This window comes from Lynx canadensis, chromosome E1 (genome assembly GCF_007474595.2).
Source record: "Lynx canadensis isolate LIC74 chromosome E1, mLynCan4.pri.v2, whole genome shotgun sequence".
In the NCBI taxonomy this organism is placed as follows: Eukaryota; Metazoa; Chordata; class Mammalia; order Carnivora; family Felidae; genus Lynx; species Lynx canadensis.
Genome location: NC_044316.2, coordinates 47343454 through 47364515, shown reverse-complemented (window position 1 = coordinate 47364515; position 21062 = coordinate 47343454). Strand labels below are relative to the sequence as shown.

The 21062-nt window shown below is 49.5% G+C and overlaps 1 protein-coding gene and 1 non-coding gene across 3 annotated transcripts in view; both read left to right on the top strand.

Moving 5' to 3' along the window:
• PRKCA (protein kinase C alpha) overlaps positions 1 to 21062 on the top strand; it is a 401401-nt gene that overhangs the window by 369322 nt on the left and 11017 nt on the right. The window contains exons 14-17 of one of the 2 annotated variants that reach the window (XM_030295703.1): positions 1925 to 2005; positions 10588 to 10695; positions 13217 to 13357; positions 20613 to 20660. In XM_030295703.1, the coding sequence (XP_030151563.1) occupies positions 1925 to 2005; positions 10588 to 10695; positions 13217 to 13357; positions 20613 to 20660 (378 nt within the window). The remainder of the gene's footprint in view (positions 1 to 1924; positions 2006 to 10587; positions 10696 to 13216; positions 13358 to 20612; positions 20661 to 21062) is intronic. The other variant, XM_030295704.1, reaches the window with a different exon arrangement.
• Positions 19832 to 19938, top strand: LOC115501870. Its single transcript, XR_003964930.1, has one exon. It is a non-coding gene; the product is annotated as a U6 spliceosomal RNA (small nuclear RNA).

Below are 21062 nucleotides of genomic sequence, written 5' to 3'. Positions count from 1 at the left end.
TTCTGAGAGCCACAAAGACGGAGGGAGCAGTTGGGGGACAGGTCTCTGCGAGCTATCACCCCGCTCCTCACCAGCTGCCTGCATTTTGGGCATCTCATTTCATCTACTCTGATCCTTTTCCACTTATCTTGCTTAAGTCTTTAAAACAAATCTGGGGCACCTGGGTGGCTCAGTGGGTTATGCACCTGACTTCGGCTCAGGTCATGATCTCACACTCTGTGAGTTCGAGCCCCCCTTCGGGCTCTGTGCTGACAGCTCAGAGCCTGGAACCTGCTTCGGATTCTGTGTCTCCCTCTCTCTCTGCCCCTGACCCGCTCGCGCTCTGTCTCTCTCTCTCTCTCTCTCTCTGTCAAAAATAAGTAAACATTAAAAAATTAAAAAGTAAAACAAATCTAAGGTATCATGTCATTTCACCCATAAATATTTCATCTCTCGTGCATTTCACTCATAAATACATTTCTAACCAAAAAGGACACTTCTTTTGAGTTAATCTTTTTAAAAAATTTTTTATTTAAATCCAAGTTAGTTCACGTAGAGCGTAATAATGGTTTCAGGAGTAAAATTTAGTAATTCATCACTTACATGCAACACCCTGTCATCCCAACAAGTGCCCTTATTAATGCCCGCGACCCCACCCACCTCCCCTCCAGCAACCCTCAGGGGTTTTTTTTCTCCGTATTTAAGAATCTCTTATAATTTGGCTCCCTCTCTTGTTTTATTTTTATTTATCTTATTTTTATCTTTTATTTTCCTTGTTTTCATCTTATTTTTCCTTCCCTCCCCCTATGTTCATCTGTTTCTTTTTTTTTTTTTTTTAATGGTTATTCATTTTTGAGAGACAGAGAAACAGAGCATGGTGGGGGAGGGGCAGAGAGAGAGGGAGACACAGAATCCGAAGCAGGCTCCAGGCTCCGAGCTGTCAGCACAGAGCCCGATGTGAGGTTTGAACCCAGGAACCATGAGATCATGACCTGAGCCGAAGTCAGGTGCATAACCAACTGAGCCACCCAGGCGCCCCCTGTTTTGTTTCTTAAATTCCACATATGAGTGAAATCATATATTTATCTCTGACTTATTTCGCTTAGCATAATACACTCTAGTTCCATCCACGTTGTTGTAAATGGCAAGATTTCATTCTTTGTGATCACCAAGTAATATTCCATTGTATACTATCAACAATAGCCAAACTATGGAAAGAGCCCAAATGTCCATCAGCTGATGAATGTATAAAGAAGATGTGGTATATACATATATATATATATATATATATATATATATATATGTGTGTGTGTGTGTGTGTGTGTGTGTATATATATATATATGTATGTATACACATGTACAAACAAAGGACCCTTTTTAACTAATCATCATACCATTTTCCCACCTAACAAAATTAGTGATAATTTCTTAATATCATCAAGACCATGTTTCAGTGTTCCTGATTTTTTCTTACAGTTGGTTTGGTTTGAATTAAGATTCAGACAAGGTTCAAATATTACATTTGATCATTTTGTATCTCTTTAAAAATGTTGTGAAAAACTTCAGATATGTTATCACCGCCATCATCTTTGTGACTTTTAGCAAAATTCTGTTACATAGCTTGATTATCTTATTTACCAGACCCTGGGTCTGAATGGCGTCTGGCTTTTTCCGAAAATTAAATCCACCTCACTGTCCAAATATTTTTCACCAATGAGGATAATTAAACCTTCAGACAGTGCTGTGTAGTTTCTCCGGGTGGATTCAGAGTTGCTGTTCCCGAACAGGTTTTGGGCAGTGAATTCCTGGGTGGTGGTTCCTGGTGTGTCTGATTTGCAGGGCCCTCCCCGCTTAGTGCAGAAAGCTCTACGTGCTTGACGTATCTGTTCTAACACAGGCTTTTTGATCGCCAATAATTGTAATCGATGTTTGTGTTTTCCCACAGATAATCGCTTATCAGCCGTATGGGAAATCCGTGGACTGGTGGGCCTATGGCGTCCTATTATATGAAATGCTAGCTGGGCAGGTAACGGGTTGCTACGTTTTCATGCTTGTTTATTGCTGGATAATGGGAGTCTTTCAGCTCGGTTCGGGCCATGGTAGGACCTGGCTGCTGCTGGTCCGACTTCCCCAACCCAGGTGAAAGAGGGAGAAATCCACCCCCACCCCACCCCCCCCCCTTGAAAGGGGGTTATATTCAGTAGGCACAGCAGTCGTCTCCTGGTCATAAAAACCCCACACTGAAAGCTGCAACCTGGGGCCCAGACAACGTAGCTTTCATATTGTACACAAAAGCCCCGTGGAGGATGACAGTGGCCTCTGTAGGTTTTCAGAATCTCAACACCGGGTTAGGTTATGGGTCCCTGCACGTTTGTGTGCACACATTACCCCAGCAGCTGCCCACTGTGTACCATCGCGATTGTTATCAGAGGAAGAAGACAGTAAAACTTGAAGAATAGTTTTAATAGCTCCTTCCCATCTCTCCGTAACTAACTCTCGGCAGTTCATTGTCATTTTCACAAAAATCCATGGAGGCTGAACCTCCAGTTACAAAAAAGACAGATTAGGTTTCTCTGAGGGAGGCCGCGTAGGTCAGATAAGCGGGGGGATTACTGCCTAGGCTGGCGCTCTTTAATATATGGCCTTAATATCTGCGTCGTCGGGGCAAATCGCACCAGCCACGTTAACGAGCAACCCCAAGTCTCCACAGTCTAACACACGACACGGATTTATCTTACGTTGTCCACATGGTCATTCGAGGGCAGGCTTCTTTCATTCACTGGCCCTGCCGTCTTTTAGGGGCTCACATTCCTTCAGTGACCCCCTCCTTACTCAACTGGCCAGTGAAGACAGAAGGGAAGTTGCACAGAATGTTTCGGGGGCCAGGCCTGGAGGCGTGGTGCACCTCTGTCCCTCCTGCAGCCTGCTGGCTGCATGGCCCTCACTGAGACCCAAAGGGCTGGGAAGCAGAATGTGTGTACCTGTGAGCTCAGCGAGGGGAAGCAGGTCGGGTGAGCATCTATCCACCAGATCTCTGTCGTTTTACCTAAAAACAACTCTGCCCTGGGCAGCTTTTTATAATTCCCAGCACTCAAGTCCTGATGTCCAGGAGTCTGACCTTCCGTAGCCAAAAGCCTTAGAGAAAACAGAAAGAAATGCCCGTGGTGGGCAGCTGAGCTACGCCCAAGGAAATCTTTGAATCTTTGCTCCTTGGGATGAGGCTAGGGGGTGGGGGGAATCACCCTTTCTGGCATTCGACATCCATTGACTCATTTGTGGATTCATTCAGCATATACTTGAATGTGTACTGTGTGCATGGTTATCACTATAAGCAGAACAGACAAGAACTGTTGCCTTCATGAGGCTCCCAGTCTAGAGACAGTAGACGAGCTAAATAAGGAAAATACAGAATAGTGACAAGCTAAGAGGAAAAGTAACAAAGCAGGAAAAGAAGATGTAGTGCTGGAGGAGATGGAAATTTTATTGACGGCCAAGGAGGGCCTCATGTGTAGCTAAAGTGAGGACCAGAAAAAAGTAAGAGAATGCCCATGTGCATATGTGCAGTAAAAGCATTCCAGGAGACAGAAACAGCAAGTGCAAAGGCCCTGGGGTGGAAGTGTGTGGCCGTGTTTTAAAAAAAGGACAGGAAACCACCAGTGTGTCCAGAGCAAAGTAGCCTAGAGAGGGAGTGGGAACTGAGGTCTGCGAGGGAAGGGAAGCCCAGGTCTTAAGAGTATGAAAGCCATCACAGACCTTTGGCTTTCCCTCTGGGGTGGGACGCCATTGATGACCCTTGTCTTACATCTTTGGGATCTAAAGTATCCTCTTAGGTATTAAAAGATTCAGGGCATTAGCCTGCTGCATTTGGTCGTTAACGGAGAAGTGATGTTAAGACTTGATTGCTAGTAAAATGGTTTGTGATTATTTAGGCTTTTAACCCCAATAAAAATATTCATCTCAGGCCAAATACCCCCCATTTTTTTAAGCACAGAAAAGCAGGTTATCCAGAACCACCATTAGTGAGACAACAGCAAGGGGCCTGCCCCTTGAGTTAATTTCCCCTCTTTAGAATTCTGACAATAAAATTTGAATGATCGCCCGCCCCCCAGAGTCCTGCTGTTCAAGAAGGCACAAAAAACTGAGTTCCCCTTCTCAGTCCCACTTGAATGCTCTGACTCTTGAGTCCAGAAACAAATGCTGTGTTCACTGAGTCCCATTTGCATATGTCAACAAAAGAGATTGGGTGGGTGGAAATGGGATCTGTTTCCAAGGGCGCTGCACAAGAGATCAAATGAGCTGACTCTTGATTGGCCAGCAGGAGCCTGGCCTGCAGCAAAGTCCCGCATCCCCCCTCCCCACGAGGACACACACACCAAGCCACACTCTCACCCCCATCTTCCTTCCTCACCAAGCTCCGGGGACTTCACTCCCTAGAGGAGAGCTCAGGAAGTGCTGCCCTCCTGCAGGGGAGTCCCCTTGGGGGTGCATTTTAACACCCTGCGTCACTTGGGGATTGTCCCTGAGGCCCTCGAAGATGCCCTCCCCATGCTCAGTGTTTCCATAAACATTCTGGCACATTTTTGCTGTTTCCCAACCTGCTTCTCAGACTCCATTAGCCTGCCTGATAGGATTCCTTCAAGTTTTCATTATCTCTATTGAACATGGTGACACTCTTTAAATGGGGTGTCTTAAAAGCAGCCCACATTCAGGCACAATGGCAGACTCAGCCATTGTTCCCCTGAATGCACACCGCGCCTGCCCCAAACACAGTGTTTTCATTTCAGAAACCCACTTCTTAGTCTTCCCTGTGACTCACTGCAAATTTAGATGTATTTCTGGGCTGTGACTCAGCCCAGAAAGGATAATGAAGGCTCTGTGCCTTCATTACCCAGAGCCCCCCAAAGCAGCAGGAGCCTCCAGGCCCAGCAGAGGGTATAGATGCTGTTATTGAAAAGTGAGATTAATTATAAAGCTGTTGATGGGGTTGTGGTCTAAATTTGTCCCCTTTCATCACAGAGGGCCAGAGATGAGCAGAAAAGATAGTTTATCGCAATTTTCTCCTCATTTGCGATGTTTATTGTCAGCAGCCAAGGGGGCAGTTAAACATAAACAGCCTGAGTCTTTCTTCAGTTCCTGGATTGCTTGACAAATATGATTACTTTCAGGCATAAACAGTATTTACCCAGCACTGTAATGAGCATATCGTAGCTTCACGCGGTCACCGGGCTTCATCATAAAGGGACCAGCCCTCTCCTCTTTAGATCCCCTCCACCAGGGTTCTTTATGCTTTGTCTTTGTTCCTAATATACCGGTAATGGGTACTTGATCCCCCAGCTTCAGCCTGCCTTGTCCTTGGGTGCTCTCCCACCCCACCACTGGTCATCAGTGATCTGTAGACAAACATGGCAGGGCCCCATCGACCGCAGAACTAGTAAGTGATTTAGAAACCATTTTGGAAAAGAGTAAACTGTCATCCCTCACCTGTCTGTCTAAAATTCACAAATTGCATATTGCTAAGCAGGGCACCGCTGGGTCAGAACATTTTTACACCAAGCCAAGACTTTACTTACTAACAGGTGGCTTAGCCTGAGACACAAAGTCCAGATTTGTAGAAATTTAAAAATGATCGTGGGAATGCGGGAAAGAGGAGAGAGAAGCAATCCAAAAAGTTCACGTACTTAGTCCCCCGCAACGCATTGCCTCCTGTTGTCACCAGGCTCGGTAGCCGAGGTGCCTGGGAAGGCAAATGAATATAATTATAACTTCACCACTGACCTGCCTTCAATGCCAAGGCCTAAGCAGCAGTTACCTGTAAGAATGCTCCCCCGGGTGACTAGGACAGACTTAACAAGAGCCATAAAAATGTTCACATTCTGCAGCTGTATAACCCCACACCAGGGAAGTTTTACCTTAGGAAGTCATTCAGGGAAGGAAAAAAGGACATATGGCACAGAGACGTTTATAGAAGCTGCTAGTTCTCAGAGTGCCGCCCCGGAAGCCATTGTAAACGTGCCCCTGGACAAGTGAGCCCGTCCCTGACGCATGATGGATCAGCTCAGCGGCATTAATCTGGGAACACCGGTAGCCACGGAGAAAGCGTTTGCAACAGTCCATGAAAAACAAGAAACTCCAAATGATGCGTCATTATTTGAAAGTAACGTGACAGGCCTAAGAGCTCCCAGAAAAGTAAGAGCGGTTTTTGCATTGAGGTAAAGGGAATGTGGGTGCTACCTTCCTGGAATCCCTCTCCCCGCCGGAATACATGGTTTTAATTCAATAGAAGACTCCAGGGAGCGTTTCTGATGCGATGAGCATTGTTGCTGGTCACCAGATATTTGGGGTCTTCCTTCTGGCACATGTTCGGATTGTACCTCCCGGCTCACTCGTGATTGGATAGAGCACGTGACTGATTTCGACCAATGAGATCTGGAGCCCTTCAGCCCTGGCGCAGGGCACCCCAGGAGCATCCCAGAGGGCACTCCACTACAGCAAGACCAAGATGGCAGCTGTACCATCAGCGTGGGTCCTCGGGTGGCCTCTGCTGACTGGCAGAGGACGTGTGGCAAAGGCAAGAGATACAGCAATCGGAATGAGTCTGGGAAATCATGCCAGGTCTCTAGGCTAGAGACATTCTACACAATGACTTGAATCATGTCAGGCCACAGCGACTGCCCCTGTTTCTTTTCAGAACCACTACTCCTTATACAGGATAGGAAATGGTCTCCCCCGCCCCTGCCCCAGTGGCGCCCTCTTTAGGTGCCGGGGGGACCAGCAGCTGAGCACCTCCCAGTCCGCCCCACCAGCAGCAATGCCAGGGGACCATCCTTCACCACGGACCCACCGGAGCAAATGCAAGGCATTGGCATTGCTCAGAATGGCTCAGAGCCCGCACCCCACAGTCAGGTGTCTGCGCTTGAATCTTGGTTCTTCCACATCCCAGCTCCGTGACCCTGGCCGGAGCACGTAATACAGCCTCAACCAGCTCAACTGTAAAACGGGCTTAATTGTGCATACACTATACAGTGGTTTTGAGGGTTAAGTGAGGGAGACGTGCACAGTGCTCCCCACGGTGCCCGGCACACAGAAGGAGCCTGAAAACACGTGTTACTGCTATTGCCACTGTCCTTACTGCTGCTCAGTCCCAAATACCGGCTGTTCATCAGGCAGTACAGACTCAAAGTGGGTGATAACAGAACATCAGGGATAGAGGCACCTGTCTACCCTGGGATGTGCTGACAGGAGAGGCCCCAGTCTTTGGGGCCACACAGGGAAGAGACGCAGGGTGAAACCCCAAGGCTCTGCCCCCAAGGACACGTGGTCGTGTGGCTTTTGTTCTAGCTTAGAAATCTTAACGCAACAGGTGAGCCCAAGGGCCCTCAGGGTCCTCGATCCCCAGCCTATATGATTCACATTTGGATTAAACAGCTTTCTTTACTGCAGGACTTCTTAGAACGTTTAAAAAGTGTAAATGTTGGGGCGCCTGGGTGGCTCAGTTGGTTAGGTGTCTGACTTCAGCTCAGGTCTGATCTCACCATTAGTGAGTTCAAGCCCCACGTCAGGCTCTGTGTTGACAGCTCAGAGCCTGGAGCCTGCTTCGGATTCGGTGTCTCCCTCTCTCTCTGACCCTCCCCCACTCACACTCCCGCACTCTCTCTGTCTCAAAAATAAGCTTTAAAAAAATTTTTTTTTAATAAAAAAAAATGTAAATGTTAATGCACATCTCCAGAAGGGGGTAAAGGGTGCAAGACTTGACCCAGGGGTATCCTGTAGGACGAATACCCGCTAGTTGTAAGGAATGCTGTCTGGGGTGTGTCAGGAGCCAGGTGTCCTGCTCTCAGGGGGAATACAGAGGGGGCCTCGTGGCCAAGCACTTCCTTTGATCATTAGTAGGCACAGCTCACCTGGGCCAAGTGGGTCCCCAGGCCATGAGGACAATTAAGCAGCTGCAACAGCCCAGTGCCCTGCATGGAACATTCCCCCAACCCCCACCCCGCAAATTCCTGTCTTCTACATCAGAGTCGGGGAAAAGGCAGCTGCATCGACCTAATCGTCTTCAAACGCGGAGATTCTTGCTGAGAAAGATCCCTGGAGATGGTTTGTCTGAGTTTCCCTTTGCAGAGAATTTCTCTTAAGCCTTTGGCTTGGATTATCTGTGACCCAGGCCCTGGAGCATTCCTGTTGCTAGTACGTGAGAGCACCACCAAAAAGTCCAGTTGACTCTCCCTGGTGCCTCTGTCACTGCTCAGCAAAGTCCGCCACGTTTGGCCAGCCTCGTGGGCGTGTGACCGATGTAGTCATACGGGACCCAAGCTCCAAGAGCCTCATGCATCTGGTTTGATGATCTGCTGTTGCCATCTTGAAATTCTTAATAATTATCTAATAAGGGGCCCACATTTTCATTTTGCATTGAAATCCACAAAGTATGTAGTTTCTCCCAACTAGCGGCCCTAAGGGGCCACATTGAGAAGTGTTGTTTGGTTATCCAGGAGCAGAACCTGTGCCTGGCTCCCATCTCGGGCACCATGACATTGTAGAGAATGAATACATAGGAAATTCAGAGTGAATGGGGCCCCCTGGATGTGTGCAATTCACAGCCCTGAGCAGAAACTACATCAGGTTTGCTTTAGCTATGAAAATCTCCTTGGCCAAGAACCAGCCACATCTATGGATCACTTATTTGGGAAAATGGGATGTTGTGTGGGTGTCCTATCACAGGTGTCCTGAAGAAGTGGGTTGCATGATATCAGGCAGAGAAGGTGTAGTGGGATGGACAGCAGGACTGGGCTCCAGTGGAGCTCTTGGCCAGTGCAGCTCCACTCACACCCGCAGGGTGTCCTGCTCTGTTCTTTCTAGATTGAGGTGGCACAAACCGGCTGACCCAGGTGACCATCTGCACATGCAAGCGGGTGTCTGTGCCCAGCTGCCTTGCCGTGGGGCATCCAGGCGCCGTGTTACTTCTGCCCAGGGACACTCACCATGGCGGGCTGTTCCTGCTCTGCTCAGAGCATTTTAGTTCTTCTCACCCACCTGCATGCTTTGGCCAAATTAAATATTCTTTATACCAGGTGCTTGCAACTGGAAAAGAGGCCTATTTATTTATATTTCTAGACCAAAACAAAACAAAAATAATGGCACCAGTCCCAACCCCCTGCTCTTCCCTACCTGGTCCCAAGGTAGGTTCTTGATAGACTTAGTGGCTTTCCCTTTGGTGGGTGTGGCTTCCGTGTGCTGACCCCACAGGTGACTCCTATTCAGGGCTGAGGGTCGGGGAGGACTAAGGCTGGGGGTCAGATGAGCAGGTTGGAATGATCCAAGTCGTGGTTCAAGGGGAGCACTCTGCTTGGTTCCAATGCTCTCTCTTACTCGGAAATGCTCGACAAGAAGGGATATCCGGCTGACTACTGCACAGCTATCTGTGGCCCACGATATAGTTTACATTCAAGCTGGACTCTGCATTAGCAGAGCCCTAACCATGTCAGCCAAAGTGACGGAGAGTCCTCTCTTCCACGAGAAGGAAAATGCAACGAGATTGAAATACAGGGCTTCTCTGTATGAAAGCTGACCCCTGGTCTGCCTTTCTTCTGCTAAACCCAAGGTTAGCTCAGCCAGAAAGAAACATTAAGAAATGGCCCATAAACCCACTTATCCTGTGTACTGTCCCTCCAGAGTGACAGGTAATTTGCCAGACCTCTTGGGATTAGAGACCTGCCGGAGGAGAAAACTTGAAGGACGTCCTGAGCTCACCTGCTCCTCCCAAGAATTCTGGCAGCCCCTTCTAAGACCATTCATGTGCCTTAATAAAATACCAGTGCCACTGGGCACCGCCCTTCATCAGGCACCTGATGGTTCCGTGATAAACTAGTAGGAGTTTTGCAGACTCACCAGGGAACCCCATTTTACAGATCAGAAAACTGCATCTTAAAGAGATGGGTCGCTCGCCCGTGGACACCCAGCTAAGAGGTGGTGGAACTAGAGTTCTGGTCCAGATCCTCCTGACTTTAAAGCCGTGACCTCCTACAAACCCGGTTGAAGCGGAAAGGGAAATGTCCAGTAGAAACTAAGCTCCCATCACTACCACCATGCAGGTGCCAGGCTCCCGACAGAGCAACTCCCTGTTGGGTCAGAAGGGCCCTGGTGTGAATTGCTGGACCTGAGGAAGTCCATTTTGCCCGTGTTCTGATGGCCCCATCGCCCCATGCTCAGAATCCAAAGGTACTGGCATTCTCCACCTGCCCCCGCCCCTGCACGCAGAGCCATCTGTAACCTAACTTAATTATAATTAAATTTTTTAACACATAATTACAAGATTAATGGATTAATTATAATTTATTTGCAAATCATTAAAAGCATTACTCAAAAACATTTTCCCTAAAGATGGTTTTGGGTTGCCCAGGGCAGGATAATTAAAGAGACAGAGGAAAAAGTGAAAAACACACAACCGCCAACCTAATGAAAGATAATCAAATAAACCAGCAACTTCGCTGAGCTAACCCTGCAGCCCGTGGTGCGCCGGGAAGCGCCGTCTGTTTCTTGGCGCTGAGTGGGATCTTCAGGCGCCATGTTTGAATGACTCTGCGTGTTTTCCCATGTCTCTGTTTTCTGGAACAGCCTCCATTTGATGGCGAAGATGAAGACGAGCTGTTTCAGTCGATAATGGAGCATAACGTTTCTTACCCAAAATCCTTGTCCAAGGAGGCCGTTTCCATCTGCAAAGGAGTAAGTAGATCTGAATTCTTTTATAATTACAGACCCAGGGGGTCGACTGGGGAAATCCCTTCCCCACACTTCTGAGAGAGATGGCGGCGAGACCGCAAACCCATGCCACTCATTTCTGCCATCAAGGGCTCCAGTGTGGTGATCCCCGGGGAATAGTGGGAAATATGGCGGCCTGGAGAATGGGTTCTGGTCCACTGGACTTCCTGGAACTCTGGCCCAGGCAGCTAATCGCGCTGTGTTTTAGTTTCTCATCCACCTCATGAAATTGTGGCGTGAGTTGCCAGACGTCATCTTGGGCGCTCAGAAAACGTTGGTTCTCTTCCGTTGCCTAACGTGGTGTGCCTTGGGTCATTCTTCATCGGATTCTCTTTTTTTGAGATAAACCGTGCATGCAGAAATGGGCACCCATCGTCAGTGCGTAGATCAGGGAATTTTCACAAAACTAACACACCCATGCAGTTGCCCTCAGGTCAAGAGAAATAACGTTTCAGGGCACCTGGGTGGTTCAGTCAGTTAACCGCCTGACTGATCTCTCAATTCACAAGTTTGAGCCCCGCAGCAGGCTCCCTGCTGTCAGCACAGAGCCTGCTTCTGACCCACTTTTCCCCATCCCTCCCCCACTTGTGCTCTTTTTCTTTCTCTCAAAAATAAACATCCAAAAAAAAATTTTTTTTATTTTTTTAATGTTTTTATTTATTTATTTTGAGAGCATAAGCAGGGGAGGGGCAGAGAGAGAGGAAGAGAGAGAGAGGATCCCATGCAGGCTCCATGCTGTCTGTGCAGAGCCTGACAAGGGGTTCAAACCCATGAAACTGCGAGATAATGACCTGAGCGGAAACCAAGAGTCATACACTCAACCAACTGAGCCACCCAGGTGCCTTTTTTTTTTTTTTTTTTTTAATTTTTTAAAGGGTGCCTGCGTGGTCAGTCAGTTAGCATCTGACTTGATTTGGGCTCAGGGCATGATCTCGAGGTTCGTGAGTTTGACCCCGCATTGGGCTCTGCACAGACAGTATGGAGCCTGCTTGGGATTCTCTCTCTTCCTCCCTGTCTGCCCCTCCCCCGCCTGTGCTGTCTCTGTCTCTCTCAAGTAAAGAATAAATACATGTTTAATTAATTAGAAGAGAGAGAATGTTTCCGACACCCTAGAAGCCCCCTCCCTTCCTGTCCCACAGCTCCACCCCTCCCCTTGAGGTAAGCAGCGTCCCCACTTGTCCCTGCATGGATTAGCGTCACCTGTTCTGAACGTCACACAGATGCAGTCTTGCATTGGACGCTTCCCCGGGCCTGGCTTCTTTCAGCCAACACTGTGATAGTGAGATTTTTCCATTTCCTGTGTCTGTGGTTCCATCCTGTCTTGCTGTGTTTCTTCCGCTGTGTGACCACAGCACAGTTTATCCATTCGCGTTATTGCTGCTGGGCCTTTGGGTTGTTTCCACATCGGTTTCGGGAGCCGTTACAAACAGAACTGCCACGTAACTTCCAGGTTGTGTATTTTGGGGAACATACGAGCTGCTTCTGTCGAGGAAATACGTAGGAACGGAAATTACTGGCTCATGACTTGGTCTGTTTTTAATAGTCAAGCTTCAGGCCACAAAATTATTGTCAGACCCAGAGAGATGGAAAGTAACATTTTCCGGTGGGTTTGATCGGTTGGGATGCATTTATCACCTGTCGTCCAAGGGCCAGGCACTGTTTGCAAATCTACACAGGGAGAGCTGGGCCCTGCCCTCCAAGCTGGTGGCCCGTGTTCGCCTCCATGTCCTGCACTAGGCACGTGGGAATTGACTAGTCACCGGCTGGTCCTGGCATTTACTTTACAAACCCGCGAGTCTTCGATTAATACGGTTTGGTCCAAGCAATAAACAGGCATCTGATGCTTGTTACTAGTATCACATGAGATGCACAATTTTCAGTTGTGCATACCTCTTCGCACACGTACTTTTATAGACATCTGGGAAGGCAGTTCGACACAGATAGTGTATGAAAACACCTATTTAAATTCCTCTGGCTGTGGGGCCAGATTGTCTCCGTTTCCTTTATCATACAAATCACTATAGAAAGACCCATACTATCAGCACCGTATCTGTGAGTTGGGGGTCAGTCTGCACAAGCGGCTGATTTCTTGGGGTGCTCTCTGGGCGTCCACACGGTCTGGGCTGGGGGGCAGAGCTGCCGAAGGGAAGGCACTATTGTCCAACATTCTCTTTTTCTCCCACTTTTTGTGTGTGCGGTGGGGGAGGGCGGATTTTTTTGTTGTTGTTGTTCAGCTTTTTTGAGGTAGAATTGACAAACTTTGCGCGATACATCTAAAAATGTGCCACCTGGCGGTTTGATATGCCCATCCGCTGTGAAGAGATTTCCCCGTATCAGGTAGACACGTCCCTCCCCTCACATAGTTAGTTACCTTTTGTTTCTTCGTGGGGAGGATTCTTAGGTTCTGTGCTCTCGGCACATCTCAGTTATACGATACGCTGTCGTCACCTGTATACATTACGTCCTCTTTCCTGCTGCTTTCCAGCTGATGACCAAACACCCCGGCAAGCGGCTGGGTTGCGGGCCCGAGGGGGAGAGGGACGTGCGGGAGCACGCCTTCTTCCGGAGGATCGACTGGGAGAAACTCGAGAACAGGGAGATCCAGCCGCCCTTCAAGCCCAAAGTGGTGAGTAGGGGGACGTGGCCTGCTCCTGAGCCCCATTTTCCCGAATCCCAGAGGGGTCGTCGCGCCCTCCGTTTCTCTGGAGAGAGGAGGCCGGTGACCCCTGACCTCTGCGGGGTGGGGAAGAAAAAAAGGCCAGGTACCGGCCTTGCCTTCAGTCTGTGGCTTGAGCCCCCCAGATTCCTGCTGATTTTCAGAGTCGGCACAGACCCGGCGGGGACGGGGTCCCGTGCCCACCAGTAGGGCGGCTGCGGAGTGCCCCCCCCAGAACCGAGAGAGCGGTGGGGGCACACCTGCTTTGGGGATCGGGCTTCATGGACTCACAGGCCCAGCAGGGCTGTAACCGTTGTTCCGAGTCCTTGACGGGACTTCTCGTGTGTGTGCGGCTCTCCTGGGTGCGCCTTGCACCTGAAGCGTAACCAGAGTTTAGCCAGCTCCTCCGCGGGCCCTGGCTGCCGTTCCCACGCTGGCCACGGCCTCCGCTGCAAGGAGTGGGCGTCAGCCACCATTCTGGCTCGGCCACCTTCGTCGAGACTCTTCCCATAGGACTCCCGTTCTGTGCGCGTGTTTAACAGACCCCGGGCGCCAGGCCCACCCCGTCGCTCATTTAACCCTCGCAGCCAACCTACAGAGCGGGTCCTGTTGTCCCCAGTGTACAGTTGAGACAACTAAGGCACAGAGAGGCTGAGTAACTTGCCCGAAGACACGCAGCTGGCAGGCGGTGTTCTGGCACCGGGACCTGTGTCCTTCCCCCCGCTGCACCATCTCTCCGTCTCAGTGACCGCCGTCTGCCAGGCTCCTGGTTGTCGGTGGTAACCAGCGTCGGCCGGTCTTAACGTTTCTATCCCTAGAGGTGAACCGAGAGTCTTTAAGACACGGGCCTCCTCACTCATACCACCTGCCGCTTTTCAGTGCTTCCCGGGGAGTCTCCATTACCCCTCCGCATCCCACCTCTGGGGGCCGGCGGATCGTGCCTTCCAGCTCTGCCTCTGCCGGCACTGGGCCATGACCTCGGGGACCCTGCTCCCGAGACGGCGAAGCAGCTGTGTCCCACAGCCCACATCTGTCTCCTCCGACAGGCGCCTGTGAGCAGGCAAAAGGGACCCCCCTGGGGTGGCTGAGTTACTGACTGGTTGGCACAAGCTTTATTCTTAGAGCAGCAACTTCCTCATCAAATCTGCTTATGTGTCCTCTACTCCAAGAATAAAACTGCTGGTGGTAAGCCCACTGCTACTTTTCCGAGATATTCTTAGAACAAACTGAAGGAAAACTAAAATTAATCAGGTCAGTTGACTTCGTCCTGAGTCATCGTTTCAGAGAGGACCCTTCTGTGTCTGCCACCCTACCTTCTCTTAGCCCGTCCTGGACACAGGTCCCAGGGGGTTCTCCCCGGATCCCTTCCCTTCAGTCTGCAAAACCTGGTTTTAAGGGGGCGGGCGGGGGGGGGGGTGAGGACAGTCATAAATTATGCTGCAGGCAGTCTCAGAACATTCTGTTCGGGATTTTCTTTTCTCCCTTTTGTGTGTATCTAGCCGCCTTAAGTATAAAAGGTCCACAGTAGCATCGAACACAGTTTCTTTACGGGACCAGCGTAGACATCCCACACTGACCCTGCTTTAAGTGTTAAGCGAAATACCATTACTTGTCTGTCGCTTTCCAGAAAGAGGCGAGATGCAACAAAGTCAGCCACAAAACACGTCTCCTATTTATTCCACTTCATCCTCAGGAGAAACTGTGTACTTGCGTGGTCTCCCCCTTTATGTGGGCACTGCAGCCCTAAACTCAGATGTAGGGGAACAAGAGGGCGACATGGGTCCAGGAGCCAGAATCTGACTGAGCTGTTCCCCGGGGGGCCATGCAAGTCACTGCAGGCAGAGTTCGACCGCAGCAGGGAGTTGAGCCACGAGCAGTGTGTGTCTGTTTGTTTATTCCTGGAGTGCGGCTCTTTGGTGTTTCGTTTTGTTTTGTTTTTAACGAAGGGCTAGCTAAAATCAAAAGGAAGAAGCAATTTCCTCTGGCTGTGAAGCAGCCCCCAAGCTCACCTACAGAAGCCGGAATCATGGACCAAGGCCCTACAGCCGGAAGGTTTCGTGTGAAGGGCCCACTTGGCAGGAGCTCTGGTCAGAGGGAAAGGAGAAACGCCCTTTGCTCACAGTGAGTTTTCCCAGCAAAAGCCCACGTCTTGCTGGAGACCTTATGCAGAAAAGGAAGGAGCTGGAAAGCATACACGGTGACAGTGGACAGGACAGCAGGGGACGCGAAGCAGTGCTGGGGGTTAGGAACGAGCAGCTGCAGGAGTGAACCGCGGACTTTTTGTCCCAGGGCAGAAGAGACTCCAAGGCTAAGAGGTCAACGCGAAAGTTCTGGTTCCCGGGAGAGCTCAGTTTCCCTCAGTCTCTACACCACGCTGCCTGTCTACACAGCATCAGAGTTTGGCCCCCAGTCTCGGGTGAAGGGGGGCGTCTCCACAGCCTCAGAGGGACCACATGCCACGAACAGTCCGGGCGGCCGGAGAGGACATTTACAACAGCAGAAAGCCGGCTGCGTCCGGATGTCACCGAGGCCGCACAAACTCCGCCTGGGGTCAACACGGCCGTCGAGGAGAGCTAGCGACGTGTTAAAGTTACCCTCTGACGTTCCCCCCCCTTCCTCAGGGACAAGTGTCATTCCCTGATCCAGAGCTAGTTGAATAGTCCAAAGAGTTTCCGGGTAAAATACCGAGCGGAATATTCTCTGAGGGGCGGTTCTGTCGTTTCAAACAGATGCTGCAATGTGGGCCTCGCTGTCGCGGCAGAGAAAACCGGCAGAAACGGTGCTGCCCGAGGCTTTGCCCATGGGCGGAGACCCCTCTGGGAGAGCGTCCCCCCTGTGAGCGGTGGCGGTGGCCCTGGCTGGCTAAACCAGTCTGTCTTGGGGAAGTTTGCTCCATGCTTTTTCAGCAAGTGCCACTGAATCCATTTCCCTGAGATTTATCGGATTAAGGACCGTTCCCTCCTGGCGCCCAGCTCCCGTGGTCCTTGCGAATGCCAGCAGTAAGGCCCCAAGCACCCCCAGTTATCTGCAGGGTGCTTGTAGAGATCAAGTTTGTGCTTGTTACTCGGACGCTCATCTTTGCCTCAGCTTTTAATTTTCCTTGGAATCTCCAATGAAAGATGACTCCAAAATCACGAGGTGTGGGTTTTTGGTTTTGAGAGTCGAGGGAAGTCCCAGAGCTTATGCGGAGCAACCGGGGTTCCCGTAGTACCCCGTCTTTTTTAATTTTCCTGCCTAACAGGGCAACGGGGTGGCTCAGTCGGTTAAGCTCCTATTCTCAGCTTCCACTCAGGTCATGATCTCATGGTTTCCAGCCCCACATCGGGCTCTGTACTGATGGTGCGGAGCCTGCTTGGGATTCTTTTCTTCTCTCTCTGCCCCTCCCCTGCTCATGCTATCTCTGTCTCTCTCAAAAATAAGTAAAGAAACTTGAAAAAAAAAATGTTCCTACCTACAAAAGTGGTATCACTGAAGGTAGACCAGAATGCCACTGAAAATGCAAAATTTCAGGATGGGTGAATCCATCAGGAGGCCCCACCCGGAACGTTGTATCTCACGGCTGGAGGCTCAGAGGCACCCAGCCCAGGCACAGACGTGGCAGCAGGGGGGGAAGAGCCCGCAGGAAGCACGCACCTGCCCCGAGGCGGCCCACCCTGGGAGAGCCCGGTCCTGGCAGCGCTGTCCCCCCAGAAGGCCGCCGTGCACAGTTGTGAAGGTGGAGGTGATTTCCTAGAAGATGCAACACTCATGTACTGGTTTATGTCGCAAAACAAAAACAAAACCAGCTGTGTTGTGCTCTCCTGGAGAGGAGGCAGCCACATAACTCTCTCTTCTTGATGGAAAAAAGGCACAAAGCGGGCTGGTTTCTGTTTTCTCTCAAAGAGAACACAACAGCAGAAGAGCCTCTGATCCACAGACCCAAGGACCATCAGCGTTCGGAACAACGAGGCTGGGCCATCAAAGAGGCTTATTAATAACGTTCAGCAGATCCATGTAAGAAGGTACCTCTTCTTAAAGTTTAAAGCAGATCTCATTCCTGAAAAGGCTAATGTTCAGTCGCTGAGGGGGAGATGCCAGGGGCCAGGCGACCTCCCCATGGCGTCAGATAAATGAGGAGGGGGCCCCCGTGAAAGGGTGACGTAGCCCAGCCCACCTGACCCAGCATCTTGAGATCCCACCAAGAGAAGGAGGGTTCACTGTTTCTGTCTTGCCAGAAAAATCAAGGGCTGAGTGTGCCCTTGGAGGCACACGTGAGCCCACGATTCTGATCCAGTGTTGCTTTGAATTGGGTAGGCTTTTACCCTGATTTATTATTCATGTGAATAGAGTGCCCAAGAACCGCCTTCAGATGCCCGTTCATCTTGCCCATGATAAATAACAGTTCACGGAACTCTCACAAGTGGAACGTCGATCGACTTTTCGTGTTTGAATTCTATCCATTGGCACCGAGGAGCAGAATAGCTAGCTCACAGGCAAGCCAAAAGCATTCACGATACTTAAATGGTTATTCGAGAGAGAGAAAGATTAATCTGTAAAGTTAACACCGAGAAATATGTTCTGGAGTTGATAGATGAGCAGAGCACTTTGGAAATAGGCCTGTCTGTCACGGAGAGCCTTTCTGGGGAAATTGTTGTCCTTATTTTATCAAAAAGAGGGGGACAAAAATAACTTTCATCAGGACTTTGTCATCCTTGCAGCAAGAGCCAAAGAGAACAAGAACAGTGAGAGCGAGTGTAGGTGCCACTGTGGTGTGATTGCACGGTCAGGTTCATTTTCCTGGTCACCTCTAGATCTAGACCACCGCGATGAAGGGCATGTCGCAGTAAAGAGAGTCAGTGAGTTTTGGGGTCTCTCGGTGCATATATAAAAGTTATGTGTATTCTACCCTGTAGCCTACTAAGTGTGCAATAGCTTTGAGTCTTTCAAAAAAGAATGCACGTACCTTAACTGAAAAACACCGTGTGGCTAAAAAATGCTAAGCGTCACCTGAACTTTGATCAGGTTGTAATCACTGATCATGGATCGCCCTAACAAACACAATAACGATGGAAACGTTTGAAATACTGCGAGGATGACCGAAATGTGGCGCAGAGACCGGAAGTGAGCAAATGTAGTTGGAAAAATGGCGCCAATCGACTCGCTTGTTGCTGGCACGCCACGGACCTTCCGTTTGTGAAACACAGCATCTGTGGAGTGAAACAAAACAAGGTGTTTCTGTGTCATCAGCTTGTTTAGGAAGTTGGATGGTGGCTTAATTATTGAAGTCAGTGCCGTGTGCCTTTTTAAATCTTGAAAAAATGTATTTTGAGATAACCTCCAATTTCAATGTTGCAGAAGAGTTGAAAAAAAAAAAACCCATAAAGAATTGCTGTATTCGTTTTACCCAGATTCCATACGTGTTAACACTTTACCACCTCTGCTTTATCATTCTTTCTCTACATCTCTGAGCGTGCATGTGTACAGATACACAATTGTGTGTGCTTTGTTTTTTGTGGGTTTTTTTTTTTTTTTTTTGAACCATTTGAGAGCAGGTTGCAAATGCAATGCCTCTTTACAGCTACATGTTCCGTGTGGATTTCCTAAAACGTAGGACACGGTAACTGTGTTCTTCTTAGTAATCGCTCTGCAGAGGTCGTTCTACGGAGCCGCAGCCATCCGGGTAGAAGAAGGAGGGTCTTGGAGCAGTTGTCTAAGTGCTCAGTGCCTTGGGCTGCTTGTCCTCCATTCTTTCAGGTCACAGGTAGGTTCATTCTCTCAGCCTTTCAGTGGTGCCAGCAAGAGTGATGCTAAATAAAATTGAGAGATTTCTCAAGACTCAGGGAGCTTCACCAACAACATGTGAACACTAACCAGCCTTTGGAGACCGGAATCGGCCACCTCACGGTGTACTCGGGTGTGACGTAAGCCTTTAAGCCAGCCTAAGACCGCTCCTACTTGGTTGATGAGAGGCGAGGAGTCTGCCTACTCTCTGATTGCTACTCTCCCAAATGCTTTTCTGCTGGAAAGAAAAATGGGAAAGAATGAGACGTTTAAAATCGTAATCGATATAAATAAGCGGCTCTGTTGCGAGCCTCAGGGAGCTTCCGTGGTGATGGATGGGATAAATGCAAACCCCGTGTGCCTCAAGTTGTGTGAACTGACGACCTCCCCTTGTCTGCAGTGAAGGTTGCCGACAACACTGGTCGTCACAACATCTTGTTTTGGAAAAGGAGCCTTGAATCCTCTAACGCTGGCTGTTCCTAAAGAAAGACCAAATGGAGCGCAAGTTTTTGCTCCATAGAATATGGTCCGGGGTAAGCCAGAGCCTTTCCCTCACGGACACATGGCTCTGACACCTACAAGAACCCACGCATTTAATGGGTGGCTTATAGCCTGTGTCTGTCAACAAACCCATCAATAGAACCGGTTCCCTCTGGACCACAACTGGCCCTGAGATCGGCCCTAGTGCTCACTTCAGCAGCACGTCTACTAATATTGGAATGACATGGAGAAGATTAGCACAGCCCCTGCACAAGAATGACACGAAGCTTCCTGAGATTCACTCTGAGGCAACAGATAAGTACTTGTTTGATTTCACCTAAGAAACGAAAACCTGTCTCCAGTCTCTCACCACAGGTGATGTTGGCAGGAGGTGAAGGAGGTCCTAATCCCTTTTTTAAAAAATGTTATTAAAATAATAACTAGGGGCGCCTGGCCGGCACAGTCAGTTAAGCATCTGACTTGATTTCAGCTCAGGTCATGATACTATAGTTTGTGAGTTTGAGTCCCGTATTGGGCTCTTTGCTGACAGCAAATTCATTCATTCTCTCTCTCTCTCTCTCTCTCTCTCTCTCTCTCTCTCTCTGCCCCTCCCCTGCTCGTGCTCATTCTCTCTCTCAAAATAAATAAATGTTAAAATACTAACTCTGTGGTGAAATAGTTAAGATGGACATAAAAATGACAAGACACTATCACCCCTAACCCCAACTACTGGTCCCACTATTCACCATCCCTTCTGTAACCTTTGGAAAGCTGTATGCATGTGTGACCATACACACAGCGAGGCACCACGCATCCCATTTTCCATCTCGCGTCTTTCACACGGCGGTATATCTGGGAGGTGTTTCCGTGCCAGCGCATGTGGGTCTGTGGCACGCTTGACACGGGCCATTCTGACCCTCAAGTTCCCAGGGCAGACACTGACTCTTTTCCAAATACTTTTCCTCTGTCCGTTCTTATTCTCCAGACTTTCTGTACCAAAATGCACTGGCTTCAGTGGTCATCCAGGCCTTCGGTGAGCACATTTCCAGATCCTTGGGTGACTAAACGAACAAACTAACCCCACTTGTTAACCCTGAGCGTGTGCTCCTGCTTGTGTTGGGTCATGCACGGACGACCGTTCCTCGAGCATGCTGATCTTACAAAGGGCTGCTGCCCGAGACCCCAGCCCCCTCGCTGGATGGTTCCGTGGTGTGGACACGACCTCCCAGGTGGCCCAGAGCAGAATATTCACGCTCATTTCTGCTGCTGGTTATTTAACTAAATGAAGTCTGCGCACAACCGCGAGTCTGAAAGCTGTGCACAGACATAGGCAGTGTTCTTACTAACGCTCCACTAGGATCACCACACAGTGGGGCTTGAAATATGGGTTCCCTTAAGACGAAGCCTATCCTGCTACATCTGGTAATTGCCAGAG